Genomic DNA, 20,606 nt, shown 5'->3' with positions numbered 1-20,606 from the left:
CCGCAGCACCAACACACACATATATATATGCAACTAATAATGCATAATTAAATGGGTAAACATAATGCATGGCATATAAACGTATAAACGTTTCATTTCACTTTCTGGGAAAAAACATAAGTATATAGGTATATACGGAAAACCAAAAGCCCACTCACTGGTATGTAGAAGGGTCGTAACCCCCTTGCCTCGAGTGACCGCGCTTGTCCTCAGGATAGGTCTCACCTATATGCGAAACAACTATAAATACGTGATAAGTCATATTTTGCATGCATGTATATCTTTCTTATTTGGCGTTTTTGTATTGTTTTTGGATTAAACTAGTTGCATTTTACATTGTTTGGTGTTAGTGTGCAGCCAAGTGTGTAATAAAATCAATTGGAGGGCAAATGAAGGAATGTGGTGCAATTCGGCCATATTGGGTGAATCTAAACAATGCAAAAAGAGTGAAGTCAGATTGGGTGGTTCTAACACCAAAACATGCATTCACATGCATGTTCAAATACCTTGCCAAGTACTCACATGCATTTCCAATTCATTCAATTCCATCCCGTGCACTTCCACACCCATTCCCATTAACTAAACCTTTCAGCCATATTTACACCAACAAACATCATCATACCGTGCACTCCCATGTGATTCCAAGGCAGAAATCCACATGCATCTCAATTAAACATTCCATGCCATTTCAACACTCCTTCAAGTCCATCCCGTGCACTTCCATTCCCATTTCCAGATTATTATAACCAGTTCAGATTGTCCACTCCCTTGTGGCAGACTTTGCACATGTATCTTGGATTAAATAACCACATACCTGCAGATCATGTCCATTCCTTGCATCCTTTATTCCAGAAATTCACTCATTCCATCATTCCATGCCGTGTGCTTTCTTCACCCTTCCAGAATTTGTACAAACAATTCTCCTTGGCAGATTCCACTCACTTGTTGCAGCAAGGGCACATGCATTTTGATTAAACAAACCACACCTTTGCAGACCTTGTCCATGCCGTGAGAACAACACCTCAGAAACCCATTCAATTCCAGCTCATTTGATGCTATTCCATGTCACTTGTGCAGATAGAGATCCAATCTGAATGTGAGAGCCACATTCAGAAATTCACTAAGGGAGACTCACTCATTTTCTCTTCTCGGATCCAATTCCATTACACACACTCTATTTGCTCCATTTTATGTCCATCATTTTCACTCTCATTCTCCCTCTCCATTCTAGTCCATTCGACATTCTCTCCCTTAGACAGAAACTGTTTTGCATTCATTCCATTTTTATTCACCCATAGCCGCTCCATTTAACCTATTCTCTGTCCATTCTCTGCCCTTTTTGTTCTCCCCTTTGCAGAAAACATACCAAGGGGATCTAATTCAGTTGCATCATACTTGGAGAACCAACCCCGAAGGCCACTCCTCAAGGACTTCAAAATCAGTTTTGCTTCAAGGGTTTATTCTTCTTAATTCCATGTTCACTCATGTTATTTATTTTTATGTCAAATCTTTGTAAACATGAAGTGTAACTAATCCTCCTCTAGGGATTCGATGTAACCTTGCAAAGTTTGCCATGTAATTAAGTTAGAATGCTCATTTTGTCCATCTATTTCTTGTTTCATTTTCTGTTTTAATGGTGACTTAGTGTGTTGATTTTAATGTTTGATCATCATTTGAATTAATCACAAAGTTGTGTAGCCAAGATTAGAACTCACATCATGCATAATCTTGGTAGATATGTGAATGAATGAAGGGAGTGTTTAGCACACATCCTGCCGAGTTATTCCCTTTGGTTTTATGAAAGTTTCTTGTACATTACATAATCTTGATTATGAACCAAAGTTGCACATCACAATTAGGTTCATGATTAGAGACATTTGATCAAATCCACACATCATATGGTTGATCATATCCAAGTGAAACAAACTCAAGAAATAGGTAGATGAATGAGTATAAACTAACTTGACAAACAAGGACTTAGTTGAGCAATGGTGAAACCGAATCCCTAGCTTCATTTCCATTGATACTATCATATTACATTAGTTGTTGATTCATTTATTCGTGTTTACTTCATTTTCTCATGCTTTCAAGTTACAACAACAAATCTGTCTATTTAGACTAGTTTGATTCATTTCCAAATCTGCCTAGTTTGTTTAGTTTGATTCATTTCTTAGAGTTCTTGCAAAACAAGTAGTTACATAGGTCCAATTAGTCCCTGCGGAATCGACACCCTTGCTTGTGCCATTATACCAACCAAAGCCCACAAATGCCACACAACGAAAAAACCATACTAGGGGCAAAACCGTCATTTCACCCCTACGGTACGAAAAGTCCGGGACGGGCTGTCATAATGACATTGTTTAAGAAAAAAAAGTAATTCTATTTTTAGGAATAGTAATACTACCTCTAGAAATTGTGTCACTATTTTTGTAAACGTTGAACTATTTCTACAAACGGTGACCACTTTTTAGACTCTTTTAATTTGTTAAAGGGAAAACTTTGATTTGATTATTTCACAATGACAAACAAAACTCATTGACAAATGCTTGTTAAGAATTTATAAAGCTCAAAAAGCTATAAAAAAAATTAAAAAAAAAAAATGAAGCCAACCTTTCGGGTTAACGAAACCCTTTTTTCCACTTTGGACAAGTCAATTAAAACCCAAAAAAAAAAAAAATTTAAAAAAAATTTGAAAGAACAAAAATTATATACAATTACAAAAAGAAAAAGAAAGAATCACGGTCATCCATCCTAATTGTGACAGCCCGTCCCGAGAAATTCTAAAAACGTAACGTGAAAAGACGAATTTGCCCCTCGTTCGATTTCTTTACGTTTTGCGTTATGTTTTCGGGTTTTGTTGGCATGTTTTGAGCCACACACATACTCCCACACACCCACACCCTTTTTCCCCTACCCTACATCCTACCCGTGCCCAGTACCTTTCCCCATTACCCTTGAAACGTACGGACATACACCCAAACCCATCAAACCTTCACAAATCGTGGAATCCAAGCACATATTCGAGATCGTGAGGCTTGTAGGAGTCCAACCATACCATTTTCAGGTAAGAACACCATCGTTTTCACGTCGAATCCACGATGTCCGATTTCGAGTACTGTTCATGCACACGTGATTTCTCACGTTTTAGGGAATTTCAAGCTTGTAGGTAGCTTGGTGAGGTCCCTAGGAGGCTCGGGGTGGTTCGTTTGAAGGATTTGGACGTCGGGATCACTAGTTTCGAAGTTGGCCGGAGTTGGGTTGAATTTTCAGGTGAGATTTCGTGGTTTTTAACCCTTGAAAGTAGTATAATTGTGTTCCTCTAGTTCCAAGCTTCATTTTGGTACCAATTTTGTGAAATTTGGATGAAAAACGAAGAAGATATCAACGTTTGAAAAATTCCCGATTTTCCGGCGCCGGCGACGGCCCCGGAGGCTCGCCGGAGAAGACGACGGAATATTCCTGACGCCGTTGACGGAATCTGTTAAAACTGACGGAATATTCCCTACAACGTCAGTTGACGCCGTCAGCGTGCCAGGCACGTGCCTGCGCGTGGCCAGCGCATGGGGGCGCGTGCGACGGAGGAAAATTATTTTAAAAATATGGGGATGTTCCTGAGGTTGAGTAGAGCACGTTGGTATATTCAATTGCCCCATTTGAGCATTGTATGAGAAGTTATTACGAAAGGTTTGGTTATGTACTTTAAAATTAACGTTTTTGTAGTTGTTTCGCATATAGGTGATACCTATCCCGAGGACGAGCGTGGTCACTCGAGGCAGGGGGGCTACGACCCTTCCACATACCAGTGAGTGGGCTTTTGGTTTTCCGTATATACCTATATACTTATATTTTCCCAGAAATTGATTTAAATATTTAATAGTTATATGCCATATTTTATATTGTCGTTGGTTATACATAATTACTTGCATTGGCATATATGGGTGTGTATTGGTACTGTGGACGCACAGGTAAGTGTTATTCATGTTTATATTCAGTAGTGATTCGAGAAGTTTAGAGAGCTCATAACCTGCACCCCCGGTGTTAGTGCTCCCGCCCAGAGTAGGGCACAGTCCTTCACGTGATGTTCACCTCCCGCACCACACGCTCAGCTTGGATCCAAGTTAGGTGCACAGTCCTGTCGTACAGACCACTTTAGGTGGTTCCGACTCGTAGGTGACCCGCGATTACTCGCCCAGCCTTCACGTGATCGTAGCACTAGAGCGTTTATATGTTACACCCAGTCTTGTCGTACAGACCACTATAGGTGGTTCCGACTCGTGTGCAGGTCTAGCTATTGATATTGAGATTTGAGCTCTAGATGCAGCCGTACAGGTCACGTTAGGTGACTCCGGCTGCCAGATTACATGTTATTGATATGATTTATACCTGGGCACTTGCATTTCATTGTGAGGTTTTGACATGGCATATTCTTGAGCATGATTGGTATATATATACGTATATATGGTTTCTGGGAAGTATACAGGTTTTACGGCGAGGGGTTAGAACTTATTTATTAAATGGTTTTAGAAAAGCTTTGTTTTTGCCCACTCACGCTTTTGTTTTGCGCCCCTCCAGGTTCTAGTTGTCTAGCAGGTTCGGTGGTTTCCCAGAGGGCTTTTCCGGCATTTCTGACAGACGATCACCAGCGTAGGGCCACCTTCGGGTGTACTGTTGTCGCATCATTTGCATTTGGACTGCTTAGGCTTTATGCTCTGACCTAGGCGTCGCACTTACTTTGCACTTGTTATTACTATATGTAAAATCAGTTTTTATTTATTCGTATTGCTACTGCTATTATCATTTTATTTAGCTTCCGAACCGTGCACATGGCTACGTCACTTTCACGTGACGGCCAGCATGCCCTGATCTCGGTCGAGGTGTGTCACTAATCTTTAAAGATGACGTCAAGGAAAGTTATACACAATTACAAAAATGAAAAGGAAAATCATATACAATTACAAAATGGAACAGAAACAGTGGTTCCAAGGTTTTGTTAGGAGTATAGAAACTGTGGTAGCAACTCATAAAGCTTGGTTGGCGTGTGTGCACGCGCCGTTGTTTGTTTGTTTTTCTTTTTTGTCTTACTATTAAATAAACTTAATACATTGCTTTTGGTTTAAACTTAATTTTAAACCCCTTTTCATTATTTTTTTTTCATTTATTTGTACTATGTTTGGTGCGTTTTAAACAATTCAAAAATAAAAAATCACAAATGTGGCTTGCAAAATAAAAATTCACACACACAAAAAAAAAAAGTACACTTTTAATGAAAGTCTTTCTACCATTCAATCTTAATCATAAGAACATTTTTTGTATGAAAAGTCCATAATGGGTTTTTGGTATGAAAAGTTCATAATGGGTCAAGCCCTTTTTTTTTTATTTACTCTTATGTCATTAAATCCTTATTATAGAGGGGTCCACAATGATGAACACATTTTTGTCTAGTTAAAGTTCATTACTTTGCATAATGCTATTCTGCTTATGCTACTTTTCATCTTTTGCTAATCTGCTGTCAGCTCTTCATGCTTCCATCATGTTGTTAATGTTGTGCAGCTCCTCTTGTGTCAAATTGTTCCAGTACTATTAATCTCCTTCTACCAGTTCTGCCTCTCTTTCTCTATCTTCTTTTATCTTGTAATACATATTTGATGTTTCTCCTTTAAAATTTTAAGGCTTCGAGTAGGGCTGATGATGGACTTTTGCCTTGCTATACATTTCTTCTTCTTCGCTCTAATATCATATCATACTTAAAATCTTCAAACTCATCTAAAGCTAACACTTGGATTCCTCGATATCTCAAAATATTTTTGTATGAAAGAGTCCATCTGTATGGAGAGACAGAGGTTAGGGTAAATGACTCTTCATTAATTACGGCTATATGTCTGGCTTTCTCTTTATGCATATGTACATACTCAGCAGGGTGACTAGTAATAAAACTTATACATGATCTGAATCTAAAATAGGGAAATTTTCTAGGCTAGCTTGAGGAAACTGCAACAACCAGAAATCATTTACAACAATTCTATCTAATCTCTCAAAGATCAATGTTAATGAATATTTTATTAAGATAGCCAAACTCTAATAGTAAGGCTGAGATAACTTCTACTACATTATGCTTCTTCTGATGCTCATAAGTAAAATGTCATGATCTAAAATCTCTTATGTTAATCTTGGCCAAAGTTATAGTAACATCTGGTCTACAAATACAACTCTATGTACTATCACAAAAACATGGTGGATATATTTTTGTAATAATATCCATCTTTGGGTTAAAAAACCGGAGACTCCCACTGAGTCCAATTGTGACAACCCGTTCCAAATTTTACCAAAATTTACAGGAATGAAGATCTCAAAAAGAGGAACAACTTTCATACCTGCCACAAAGTCCAAAAGTGGACGGAAGATAGTTAATTTTTCCCACGAAGCCGGCGGGTGCCTAAAGTTTCCCGGTGTCGATTCGTCGTCTACGGTGGTCCAAAGGGGTCAAGGTTGGTTGGGTTTTGCTCCTGGGAGGATGGGCTACAAATCCCAAGTGGTAGCATCTACCATTGCTTTGCCGATTTGCCGGAAAATCAAAAAGGGTAGCCGGACCACCGTGAGAACCGTCAACTTTCGTGGCCTCCACCCGCCACATACCGTGGTTAATCAAGGTGGTTCTTGGGTGAGTTTTGTAGAGGGGAATGAGAGCTTCAAGATAGTGGTGGTGGCGTCGAAAAACTCCACTGGAGTTGGCAGGAATCGACCTTGGAAAATGGGTGGTCGCAAGTGGAAAAACCCATGGGAAAGCTGAATTAATAAAAACGTAAAATTTGGAACGCGTTGTCACAATCTACCCACCTTAGAAAAATTTTGTCCTCGAAATTTGAAATCAACTAGAGATGTTGTATAAAAGAGAATGTTCTTCTGTTACGATCAGAGTGGAGGAGCGGAAGCTTGGTGGGCCCACAACCCACAGGTCCCAGGATCGAAACCTGGCTCTGATACCAAAATGACACACCCCGACCCAGAAAGTCCACTTGGACCCTGAAGCGAGTTGTGCTGGCCAACACCTGAAAGGTGACGAAGCCATAAAATGTGATAGAGTGTAGAAAAAATGTGAATAATTTGAACCTAAAAATTTTAAATACCAGAGTGCGTTGTGAGCGGGAGCGAACCCACGACGTGAAAGCATAAGTAAGGTACAGAAGTGTGGGTAAGAATCATACCCTCAGAAGTATCCATCAATACTAAGATTCACCACATATCCTTGTCGATACAAACTCTGCAGCTAAAACCTGGAGGGCACCAAACAAAGAGTGTGAGTGAGCAATAAAACCAAGCTTCCCAAAGTTTTTACCTCTCTAAAAGTAATGCCCCTCAATGTAAAACCCGTATCGTTTTCCATAAGACAATACAACATATATACATATATCCAAACCATACTCAATAACATGGCCAAAACCACGGGTTGCCATGTCCATTAACTCCACCATGCATTAATAGGTAAGCCAAATGAACTTAATCAATACAAAATGATATATCAGTCGGAGTCACCTCTAGTGACCTATGTGATTTATCCATATCTCATCAATCATGGCTATCATTTAAGTTGGCGTCACTTATAGTGACCTGTACGACTTATCCATATCTCATCAATAATGGCTAGCATATAAGTCGGAGTCACCTATAATGACCTGTATGACTTATCTATATCTTATCAATCATGGCTAGCATATAAGTCGGAGTCACCTATAATGACCTGTATGACTTATCTACATCTTATCAATCATGGCCAGCATATAAGTTGGAGTCACCTATAGTGACCTGTACGACTTATCCATATCTCATCAATCATGGCTATCATATAAGTCGGAGTCACCTCTAGTGACCTATACGACTTATCCATATCTCATCAATCATGTCTAAACAATCATGATAGCCAATAACTCAATAACATGCTAGCCAATAGCTCAATAAGTATACCTGTACACGAGCCGGAACCACCTAAAGTGGTCTATACGACAAGACTGGGTGTAAATAAATACGCTCAAGTGCTATGACCACGTGAAGACTGTGCGAATAATCGCGGGTCACCTACGAGTCGGAACCACCTAAAGTGGTCTGTACGACAGGATTGTGCACCTACCTTGTATCCAAGGTGAGCGTAAGGTGCGGGAGGTGAACATCATGTGAAGGACTGTGCCCTGGCCACAGGCGGGAGCACTAACACCGGGGTGCAGGTTTATGAGCTATGATTTATCTCAACACAATCATACTTGCTACCATCACTATCATCAACATGTACTCATGATAGAAGCATATTTAGGCGACTTAGTTAGCTTGTTTTCTTACATTTATGTTGTTAGTTCATAGTTATTTTAGTATTTTAAGCTATTTTCGTGTGTTTATAGGTTCATTTGGCTAAGGTAGCAAGAAGGTGCATTTTCGAGCCTTTTGGAGCAAAATTGGACTTGGAATGGATAGCATATGCTTGGAGCAAAAGGAATGGACGAAATTGAAGGCCTAAAGATGTTAGGATTCCTAATTAAAGAAGGATTCCTAATCAAAGAAGCATTCCTAGTCAAAGAAGGTTTCCAACTTGAAGTAGGAAAGTTTAGCCAAGGTTTCCTATTTTGGTTTAACGTTTCCTAATCCTAAAAGGCCTTAGGTTCCAGCAACATTGAGGACTCTTATGCATTTTAGGACACAAATTAAACCTTCCTTGCATCCTTATGTCCCTTGCCATGCCTTCCATAAACTGCCTCTTCCTTGCCGTGCAAAGGGAATGCCTATTTCCTATTTTGTGTCCCAAGATCACATTCCTCTTTCACCCTATTCAAGGCCGCACCTTACATACCTATTCTATCCTAAATCCTTGCTTAATTTCAGCCTTAACTCACATTCCCTTTCCTATTCTTTTCTTGTCGTAAGCCACATTCATATTACCTTTAATTTCTGATTTTACTTACTTATTTTGAGGAGATTCTGACCTTTAAGGCTCTTGGACAAAATAGCTAAGTTTAATTGGCCTTCCATAAGCCTTTGCCGCACCCATATAAAAGATTATTCATTCATATTCACTCATTCATACAATCTGCCATCTTTCATCCTGTCAACCAACCTTTGCCGCAACCTTCATCCTCTCTTCCACCATTCCCATACTTCTATACCTTCACCCAAACACTTATACACCATTCCTAAACCTTTGCCGCACCCCTTACCAACCTAAATCCATCCTTAACCCAGAAATACATCCAAAATCACCCAAAAACTCTTGTGCCACAGCATAGCAAGGAAGAAGAGGAGAAGAAGAAGCCTTGGACGTTTTTTCATTCAAGTTGGAGTGTTGGAACGTTTTTAGGTGTAATCTATCTTTTGTTTTCAATGTTTAATTCGAGTTTTCTTTGTTTTGTTGTGAACACGAGAGGCTAAACTCGTTTTAGCTAGGGGAGACTTTGAAACCATGATTATGTTTATGATATTGTTGATTAATTCCAGTTGTGATTTCATAAATTGTGAATGCAATTTACTTAACTGTTTGATGGATAACTTATTCTTGTATGTTGATGAGGGAGGCCTACTTAATTTGCATGCTTGAATTTGGTGCTAGAATATAAGGGAGTTTCACATAATCGTTACAAACTTATATTCACAAGTAGTTAAGGTTGTTTTCACAATCATGTTAAGTAAATTCCTAGCATGAGTATCATGATGTCATAGTTACAAGTGCTTTGTCAATACTTATGATTTTCATAGAACGCAATGATCTTTGATTTTATCTCTATTATGATGTCATGTAGGGAACTTTTGAAGAATGCTTTGGGTTGTCGTATGATGTCATCCAATCCAATAACTAAAGGAGAATCTGAGGGTTAATTACTGATGTCACAGTTAATCTGGGGTGTTGAGGTTCATGGTTTATCAAAAAAACAACTTGAAATAAATTTGTATTTGAATGTATCATGTGTGGAAAAGAATCCTCTAGCTAGTCAATCATCCATAGTTTTTCTCAAATTCGTCCAAAAGTTTACTTAAGTCTTTTAGTTACTTGTTTTCATCTTAAATTCGTCAAAAACCCAATCCCCTTTATTTTGCTAAGTCAAATGTATCCTGTTGTGTGTTTTTAAGTATTTTGAGTCAAAACCAATTCTATTTTCGTCCAAATTAAGTCTTAGAGTCTAGTTTGAGTATTTTTTATTGTTTTGTGTTGTTTTGAGTTTATTTTGAGTCATATAGGTTTAGTTAAGAGTCTTTGAGTTTGTTTAAGTGCTTTTAAGCATATTTTTATATCTTTGAGTCAGTTTTCATTAGATTAGCAATCCCTCCTAATCCCCGGCCTAGAACAATCCCTACTTATATCTTTACTACAATTGTCGAAAAGATGGTTTAATTTGAGTGCTATTATTTACACATCAAATTTTTGCCGCTGTTGCCGGGGATTAGCAACTTTGCTAATCCCCCGTTGTTTCTTTTTGTTTCTTTTTCATATATTTTGTTTTAGCTACTGACCTTATGTTCTTTTCTTGTTTGTAGGTACTAGTTTATGACTCATAGTTCTCAACCTATTCGTGCAAACATCTTGGACTTTGACGACGATTTTGAGCACACTTTGAGAAGGAAGAGGAATAAGCCAGAACTTAACCCATCAAGTTCTAGCTTGGCCTCTCACTTTGAGGAGGAAGAACAGCCCACGACAAGGGAGAAAGAAGAGGTACATGTCATGGCAGCAGACAATCGTACAATCAAGGATCTTTCTGCTTTGGGAATGGACAATGCCGCACCATTATGCATCCAATACCCTAGGGCGGCTCAAGATAAGACCGATGAATTTGAATTGAAGTCTAGTTTGTTGCACCACATTCCAAAGTTCCATGGGTTGTCCATAGAGGATCCAAACAAGCATTTAACAGAGTTCGAGGTGGTGTGTTCAAGCATGACTCCAATTAATGTTTATAGCAATATTTTGAAGATGAAGGCCTTTCCATTCTCTCTATTGGAGAAGGCTAAAGATTGGTTATACGAACTAGCATCCGGAATGGTTACTTCTTGGGAGAGCATGAAGAGGGCGTTTCTAGAGAAATTCTTCCCTATTTCAAGAGTCATTCTCTTGAGGAAGAAAATTAGCGGAATCCAACAAAGCCAAGGAGAGTCTTTCCCGGCGTATTATGAGCGTTTCAAGGCCTTTGTTGCATTATGTCCTCAACATCAAATGAATGAGGAGCTTCTACTTCAATATTTCTATGAAGGCCTTCTTCCAATTGAAAGGCAAATGCTCGATGCTTCGGCGGGAGGTGCATTGGTGGACAAAACTCCTATGGCAGCCAAGACCCTAATTGCAAACCGTGCTCTAAATGCACAACAATACGAAGGAATTGGGCAAAGAGACCCCCCACGGCAGCAAGTACATGAGGTAAGTTCCCAATCCGACATTTAATCTCAATTACCTAATCTTACTTCTATTGTGTCTCAGATGGCCGAAGGAATAAGGATACAAGGACCAATTGTATGTGGTGTGTGTTCTATCCAATGACACCCTTCGGAGAAGTGCCCTCAATTGATTGAGAATGGGGGATGGGAGAGTGCAAATGCCATTGGATTTCCAAGCCAAAATCAGCCATGAAATTATCCTTATTCCAACACATACAATCTGGGTTGGAGAGATCACCCAAATTTCAAGTGGAAAGAGCCTCAACAACCTCAACAACAAGGAAGCTTTAGGCAACAACCCTTGGGGTTTTACACCAAACCATACACCCCCAATCAAGGCCAAACACAACTTGCCCAAACCACTCAAGGTACGTCTTTGGACAATGATACACTTATTAAGTTACTAACCAATTTGTCTCAAGGGCAAGAGAATCAAAACAAAGCGATGCAAAACCAAGGCAAAATGGTGGACCACTTGGAGAAGCAAATTGGGCAGATAGCGAAGTTTGTAGGGTAATTCCGAGACCAAGGCAAGCTCCCTAGTTCAACCATTGTCAATCCAAAGGGAGGGTTCGAATTTGCCAAAGCAATCACATTGAGAAGTGGAAAAGAAGTTGGCACTAATCCAAAACCATCCAAAACAAGTCCAAATGAAGATGAGAAGCTGCAATTGGAAGAAGATGAGCCAAGCAAAGCCATAGCAAGGGTAAAAACACCCTTACCGCAACCACTTAGGGACCCCAATGCATCCAATTCATCTAATTCGGCCAATATAGGTAAGTTGGGTTCAAATTCGATTAATTCTAACCCTATTCCACCCAATGTTCCTTTCCCTCACAGATTTATGCAAGCAAAGAAAGAGGAGAATGACAAAGACATTCTTGAGACATTTAGGAAAGTACAAGTCAATATACCACTCCTCGATGCCATCAAGCAAGTGCCCAAATATGCCAAATTTTTTAAGGAACTTTGCACCACAAGGAAGAGGGCTTCGAATAAAGAGGTGGTTAGGGTAAGTGAAAACGTTTCTGTTGTTTTACAAAGAAAGTTACCTCCAAAGTGCAAAGATCCAGGTAGCTTTACAATCCCTTGCATTATTGGCCAAACTAAGTTTGAACATGCTATGTTAGACTTAGGAGCTTCCATTAACGTCATGCCATACTCTATTTATGCATCCATGAACTTTGGTGAATTGAAAAATTATGGTGAGATTATTCAATTGGCCGATCGATCTAATGCCTATCCAAAGGGAGTTTTGGAAGATGTTTTAGGCCAAGTGAATAACTTGATCTTCCCGGCGGATTTCTATGTTCTTGAGATGGAAGAAACCCATTCCACATCCTTGCCACTCCTTCTTAGGAGGCCATTCATGAAGACGGCCCGCACTAAGATCGATGTGTTTAAAGGAATTTTAACGATGGAATTTGATGGGGAAGTTATTGATTTAATATTTCTGAAACCATGAGATTTCCTAATGATGATCATTCATGTTTCTCTATTGATATCTTTGATTCATTGGCACAGGAACATCTTGATCAATTGCATGAGGATGCACTTGAAACAGTCCTTACAAATGGAATAGAATTGACAAATCACATGGCATCACCCATAGCACCCCACGACAACAATCTGGAATTTCATGCCGTGCCCTTTGATGATGAAGTAATTGAGGTGGTGGCTGCCCTAGAGTCATTGTTACGGCTTAATGGTAAGTCCTCAATCCCAATGTCAATTCCAATTTCAACTAACAAGTTGCTACCTTCCATAGTGCAGCTATCTACCCTTGAGCTTAAACCATTACCAAACCACTTGAAGTATGTTTTCTTGGGTGAACAAGAGACATTGCCTGTCATAGTGGCCTCCTCACTCACGGCACAAGAAGAGGACAAGTTGGTAAGGGTTCTAAAGGAGCACAAAACAGCCATAGGGTGGACTTTGGCCGATATTAAGGGCATAAGCCCTACCACATGCATGCACTAAATACTCATGGAAGAGGGAGCTAAACCATCTAGGGAAGCACAACGCCTACTTAACCCTACAATGATATAAGTCATGAAGAAGAAGATTATCAAACTCCTTGATTGTGGTGTTATCTATCCCATCTCGGATAGTTGTTGGGTTTCACCGGTCCAAGTAGTTCCAAAGAAGTCCGGAGTCACAGTGGTGAAGAATGAAGAGAATGAGCTTGTGCCCACACGCATCCAAACTGGTTGGAGAATTTGCATTGATTATAGGAAGCTAAATGCCACCACAAGGAACGATCACTTCCCTTTGCCATTCATTGATCAAATGCTTGAAAGGTTAGCCGGTCATTCTTTTTATTGTTTTCTTGATGGTTATTCGGGTTATAATCAAATTGTCATAGCGCCGGATGATCAAGAAAAGACCACTTTTACTTGTCCATTTGGTACTTTTGCTTATCGTCATATGCCATTTGGTTTGTGCAATGCACCTGCCACCTTTCAAAGATGCATGGTAAGTATATTTTCTGATTATGTTGAGAAAATTATTGAGGTATTCATGGATGATTTTAGTTTGTTTGGGGACTCATTTGATGATTGTTTGCATAATCTCACTTTAATCTTGAAAAGATGCGTGGAAACTAACCCTGTTTTAAATTGGGAAAATGTCATTTTATGGTAAAACAAGGCATAGTTTTGGGTCATATCATCTCTGAAAAAGGAATTGAAGTTGATAAGTCAAAAATAGATCTTTTACGTTACTTACCCTCTCCTACTTCGGTGAGAGAGGTTCGTTCTTTTCTTGGACATGCAGGATTCTATAGGCGATTTATCAAGGATTTTTCCAAGATTGCACAACCCCTTTGTCGTCTCTTACAAAAGGAAGTGTCCTTTGAATTCAACGAGGAGTGTGAGAAGGCATTCAAGCACCTCAAGGAGATGCTTACCACGACATCAATCATGGTCCCACCAGATTGGAGCATGCCTTTTGAGTTCATGTGTGATGCATCCGATTATGCAATAGGGGCTGTTTTGGGCCAAAGGAAGAACAAGCAACCACATGTCATCTATTATGCATCCCGAACCTTGAATGATGCTCAATTGAACTACTCTACCACTGAAAAAGAACTTCTTGACGTTGTGTTTGCTTTAGATAAGTTTCGTTCATATTTACTTGGCAGTACAATTGTTGTTTATTCTGACTATGCAACCTTGAAGTACTTATTCACCAAAAAGGAGGCCAAACCAAGGCTAATTCGTTGGATGCTTCTCCTCCAAGAGTTTGACATTGAAATTAGAGACAAGAAACGGAGTGAAAACGTAGTGGCTGACCATTTGAGTCATATGGTGTGCAATGAGGAGTCTTTACCCATCCAAGAGACATTCCCTAATGAGCAATTGCTGTCCATTAAGGTAAGTGAACCTTGGTATGCCGATTTGGTGAACTTTTTGGTGTCAAAATGTGTTCCAAACACCATAACCAAGCACCAACGTGATAAACTCAAGAAAGAGGCACGGTTTTATGTGTGGGATGATCCATACTTGTGGAAATATGGTGCGGATTAGATTCTTCGTAGATGTGTGCATGATTGTGAGTTTAATTCAATTTTAACTTTTTGTCACACTTATACATGTGGAGGACATTTTGGCACACAACACACTACCCTTAAGGTGTTAGAATGTGGTTTTTATTGGCCTACAGTCTTTAAAGATGCTAGAACTTTTTGTTTAACTTGTGATCATTGTCAAGGAATGGGCAATATAGGTGCAAGGGACCAAATGCTGCAAACACCCATCTTTAATGTTGAAATTTTTGATGTTTGGGGCATTGATTTCATGGGTCATTTTCCTTCTTCATATGGTTTCACTTATATTTTGCTTGTGGTTGATTATGTCTCAAAATGGGTGGAAGCAAAGGCCACCCGTACTAATGATTCTAGAGTGGTTGCAAATTTTATCAAAACTAACATCTTTGCTAGATTTGGGATGCCTAGAGTGCTCATTAGTGATGGAGGGTCTCATTTTTGTAATCGCACCATTGAGGCGTTGCTCAAGAAATATCAAGTCACACATAAGGTTTCAACACCTTATCATCCTCAAACCAATGGCCAAGCCGAGGTGTCCAATAGAGAAATCAAGCAGATTTTGGAGAAGACCGTTTGGCCAACAAGAAAAGATTTTGGAGGATGCATTGTGAGCCTATCGTATGGCCTACAAAACACCCATTGGGATGTCACCATTTTGGCTTGTCTATGGCAAACCATGCCATCTCCCTGTGGAGTTAAAACACAAGGCACATCGGGCTATCAAAACATTCAACATGAACATAGATGCGGCTGGAATTCATAGGAAGCTTCAATTGAATGAACTTGAAGAGATTCGGCTTAAAGCTTATGAGAATGCTTGCATTTACAAGGAGAAGACCAAGGCTTTCCATGACAAGATGATTCGTAGCAAAACATTCTCTATAGGGCAACAAGTTTTACTTTTTAATTCTCGCCTTCGTTTGTTTCCCAGTAAGTTACGTTCTATATGGATTGGCCCCTTTGTTATTACTAATGTTTTTCCATATGGTGCAGTTCCAATCCAAAGCTTTAGGAATGGCCAAGAATTCAAGGTGAATGGAAATCGTTTGAAGCCATATTATGAAAGTGTTGAAGGGCAGATTGTGGAGGATGTCACCCTCCATGCCATGGGTTCCAATTGAGCCTAAGAAGAGAGTTTGTCCGGCTTTCCGACGTTAAAGGAAGTGCTTCTTGGGAGGCAATCCATGCATTCAACTAGAGAGGACTTAGGCAATCCAACAATTCATTCAAATAAATCAGATTTGCATTCCTAAACCCCTCTCTCTTTATTGTTTTTATTTCGTCATGCTAGTTAGTTTATATTGTTTGTTTGAATGTGAGTCTTTGTTTGAAACATTGAGGACAATGTTTGATTTAAGTGTTGGGGGGGGGGGGTGTAAACAAGTTATTTTTGCATGATTTTCGTGGGATTTTATCACCTATGACTTCTAATGTTGTTTCTCACTGTTTTTAAGTGTTTTTAGTGTGTTTTGAAGTGTTTTTATGTGTTTGGATCAGAAAATACGAAAATTTTACAAAAAAAAAATTGCAAAACAGTTTTGAAAAACCCAAAAAGAGTTGTTTTTAAGTTGTTTTTGTGTGTTTGTTTGTGTTTTAGGGTACCTTCCAACACGATGATGAGGATTTGGTTTTTAATTGCATGACTATTAAAGAAAGTTATAAACATGGATGGAAGTTTGATTTACTCTTTGGTTTATGCTTGGTTATAGTTTACGAATTCACATGTAATCACAAAGAGAAAATCAGTTTTTGTAACATGCTTGAAGGAAGGAACTCAAACTAAAGCTACCATCCCTGAGAGACTAGAGCCTAAAACGTTCTTTGGAGAGTATAAATCTATGATTTCTTGTTTTCTAAAGTCGTTGCATGATCTCATTATTCTTTGCTTGGTTGCTACTTAGAATGCATTTCATCATTATAGTTCCAAATACTAGAACTCATGCCCATTTCATTCAAAGCATGATATTGATTGCATAACATACAATAAGATGAAGTTGTTTAGTTAAACCAAAGCCAAAGAGCCTAACCCTTTTGCTTATGTATTGTAGGATTAACCCTTTTGAGCCTTTTCAAGCCTATTTTCTTTGTTAGCCACATTATCCTCACCTAGCCTAGATTAGGATTTTCCATACCCTAGTTCTTAAAGGATAGTGAAGCATGACTTAGAATGAATTCCTTTTGATCAACATATTGCAGAAAACAAGTGTGGGGGAAGGTAATAGGGCACGGCAAAGAAAGAAAATAAAGAAAAAAAAATTCGTGGAAAAATAAAAAGAAAAGAGGAAAGTGGTAAAAAGAAAGAAATAGAGTTGGAAAATAAGTGAGAATAATCTCACAAGTATTGGTTGTTGACCCTAAGTGTTGCATGAATCTTCACTTGTGTTCAAAAGTTAATTTCTGCCATCAAAAGTGAGTTTAAGTGTCAATTTCATTACTTTGCTTCCTATTGCTTTAAGAACCTTTGTTTATCCTTTACCGTCTTTGTTAGCCAATACCCTTAGCCTCATTACAACCCTCAACTTCTATCTTGATGTTATGTGTTCAATATGTGGAGTTTGAATTTGGTATGAGCATATGGAATCACTGGTTCTCATTTTAAGTAGTAGCATTCCATTCATAAGATCATATACATATCATTGTCATAATTCCAGAAAATGCTTTCTTTGTTATAACATATGTGAGTGCTAGTCTACATGTTTACATCAATTTTCTTACATATACCTACTGTAGGGTGTGTAGTTAGAAAATCTGTGTGAAAATAGAGAGTATACCTAGTGAGGAATTGAGGGAATTCTCTAAGGCATGTTACTACATTCAAAATGTTGTTTTAATTGATTAAATGTGAACTAGTAAGTTGTAACTATGGTTAAGTGTTTGCTCACGTGTAAAGAGAGCCAAAAACTGTGGGAGTGATGTTCTTTAATGTGTCATGTTCATTGGAAATCCTTGAGGTACATGTTGGAAGGTCTAGAGTGTGTTTTGTTAGTTTTGTTTGTTTTGTTTTGCTCAAGGACTAGCAAAAGCTAAGTGTGGGGAAATTTGATAGGAGCATATTTAGGCCACTTAGTTAGCTTGTTTTCTTACATTTATGTTGTTAGTTCATAGTTATTTTAGTATTTTAAGCTATTTTCGTGTGTTTATAAGTTCATTTGGCTAAGGTAGCAAGAAGGTGCATTTTGGAGCCTTTTGGAGCAAAATTGGACTTGGAATGGATAGCATATGCTTGGAGCAAAAGGAATGGACGAAATTGAAGACCTAAAGATGTTAGGATTCCTAATCAACGAAGGATTCCTAATCAAAGAAGGATTCCTAGTCAAAGAAGGTTTCCTATTTGAAGTAGGAAAGTTAAGCCAAGGTTTCCTATTTTGGTTTAACCTTTCCTAATCCTAAAAGGCCCTAGGTTCTAGCAACATTGAGGAGTCTTATGCATTTTAGGACACAAATTAAACCTTCCTTGCATCCTTATGTCCCTTGCCGTGCCTTCCATAAACTACCCCTTCCTTGCCGTGCAAGGGGAATGCCTATTTCCTATTTTGTGTCACAAGATCACATTCCTCTTTCACGCTATTCAAGGCCGCACCTTGCATACCTATTCTATCCTAAATCCTTGCTTAATTTCAGCCTTAACTCACATTCCCTTTCCTATTCTTTTCTTGCCGCAAGTCACATTCATATTACCTTTAATTTTTAATTTTACTTACTTATTTTGAGGAGATTCTGACCTTTAAGGCTCTTGGACAAAATAGCTAAGTTTAATTGGCCTTCCATAAGCCTTTGCTGCACCCATATAGAAGATTATTCATTCATATTCACTCATTCATACAATCTACCATCTTTCATCCTGTCCACCAACCTTTACCACAGCCTTCATCCTCTCTTCCACCATTCCCATACTTCCATACCTTCACCCAAACACTCATACACCATTCCCAAACCTTTGCCGCATCCCCTACCAATCTAAATTCATCCTTAACCCAGAAATACATCCAAAATCACCCAAAAACTCTTCATTGGCAGTGTTGGAAAACATCATGTTTGATGAGCATACACGAGAGGTGGACTATTCTGACAAATCTGCTACAGGTAAATATCAATTATTTTCATCCCAAAATTCACACAATTTGAGTTTGAATCTCATGATACGGTGATTGATTATGCTTATACATAATTCTGATGGACCATATAATATATTGAGTTATTTTTCTTCTGGTTGCAGAGAACACTCGTGCAGCTTACCCCATCGAATACATTCCCAACGCAAAGATACCATGCATTGGTCCACATCCAAACAACGTCAAACTTTTGGCGTGCGATGCATTTGGTGTGCTCCCTCCTGTGAGCAAGTTAAACCTTGCTCAGACCCTGTACCACTTCATCAGTGGCTACACTGCTCTGGTAAATTCAAATTCTCTATTTGTACTCGTGAACACATAACATTTCGGTTACTATATTAACTAATTGTTGATAAATTTATAGGTTGCTGGAACTGAAGATGGTATCAAGGAGCCAACAGCAACATTCTCAGCATGCTTCGGTGCAGCATTTATAATGTTGCATCCTACTAAGTATGCAGCAATGCTGGCTGAGAAGATGCAGAAGCACAGTGCAACAGGATGGCTGGTTAACACTGGCTGGTCCGGTGGAAGGTATATGTGCATTCGATTATCATCATAATTTTAGAGAATCATTTCCGTGAGAAAATATTAACCAAACAAACATCTTTCTTTCCTGCAGCTATGGATCAGGAAAGTGCATTAAGTTGCCCTACACCAGGAAAATCATTGACGCCATCCACTCCGGCAGCCTCTTAAACGCGAAGTACAAGAAGACTGAAGTGTTTGGACTTGAAATCCCCACTGAGGTCGAGGGAGTGCCTTCAGAAATACTGGATCCAATGAACACTGTAAGTTGGTTTTCTCTCTATATACCATTTCCTTGTTCGGTCTTGACCTTCATTGTTAATGAGATATTCGAATCTTTATTTGTGGTTGCAGTGATCGGACAAGAATGCATACAATGAAACTTTGATGAAGCTGGCTGGCCTGTTCAAGAGCAACTTTGAGACTTTCACAAATTACAAGATTGGGAAGGACAACAAGCTGACCGAGGAGATACTTGCGGCCAGAACAAATTTCTAAAACCTTCGCAGAAAAGAAGAATAACTAGAAACTCTAGGGAAGCTGGGGGGCAAGGCAATTGATGGAAATAAGAATTGGACAGACTCAGAAGTAGGCGTATTGTTATTCTATTCATTAGATATGCTAAACGGTTCTTTTGTACTTTTTAAGGTCCTATTAATATATATAATCAAAGGAGGTTGTTTCTCTCCATTTCCTTCCCCTCATTTTCTTCAAAATTCATCTGTTTCGAAGTTAATTTTTGAAATTCTGGACACAAATTTAAAGGGAAACAAATAAAAGAAGGCAGTTTCCAGTCAGCAATTAACAAAATTGAGTAGTTTTGGACAGTATTTTTTGCAAGAACCCCGCCTCCCTCATTGGTAGCCAGCGAAGACGGTGTCGTTCTTCTCAACAGGGTACAAGATTGTTGTTTGTGTCTTGAATTTTCGATTTGCAGGTCTTTCTAAATGATCAATTCTTGAACTGGGATGATGCGATCCACAAAACAAAATCAAAGTGCGGATCATGTCCAACAT

The 20,606-nt window shown here is 38.9% G+C and overlaps 1 protein-coding gene across 1 annotated transcript; it reads left to right on the top strand.

The window, feature by feature from the left end:
* Nucleotides 1-12,820: 12,820 nt before the first annotated feature.
* Nucleotides 12,821-20,267, top strand: LOC137732845 (phosphoenolpyruvate carboxykinase (ATP) 1-like). The gene is made up of 7 exons (XM_068472106.1): nucleotides 12,821-12,838; nucleotides 12,928-13,111; nucleotides 18,968-19,033; nucleotides 19,167-19,345; nucleotides 19,427-19,596; nucleotides 19,685-19,853; nucleotides 19,945-20,267. Exons 1-7 carry the CDS (start codon nucleotides 12,821-12,823, stop codon nucleotides 19,945-19,947), a joined length of 789 nt encoding a protein of 262 aa, XP_068328207.1. The 3' UTR covers nucleotides 19,948-20,267.
* Nucleotides 20,268-20,606: the final 339 nt, after the last annotated feature.

This window comes from Pyrus communis, chromosome 4 (assembly GCF_963583255.1).
Source record: "Pyrus communis chromosome 4, drPyrComm1.1, whole genome shotgun sequence".
Classification (NCBI taxonomy): Eukaryota; Viridiplantae; Streptophyta; class Magnoliopsida; order Rosales; family Rosaceae; genus Pyrus; species Pyrus communis.
Note: the sequence above shows the minus strand (reverse complement) of the source record. Positions and strands in the feature narration are given on the sequence as shown.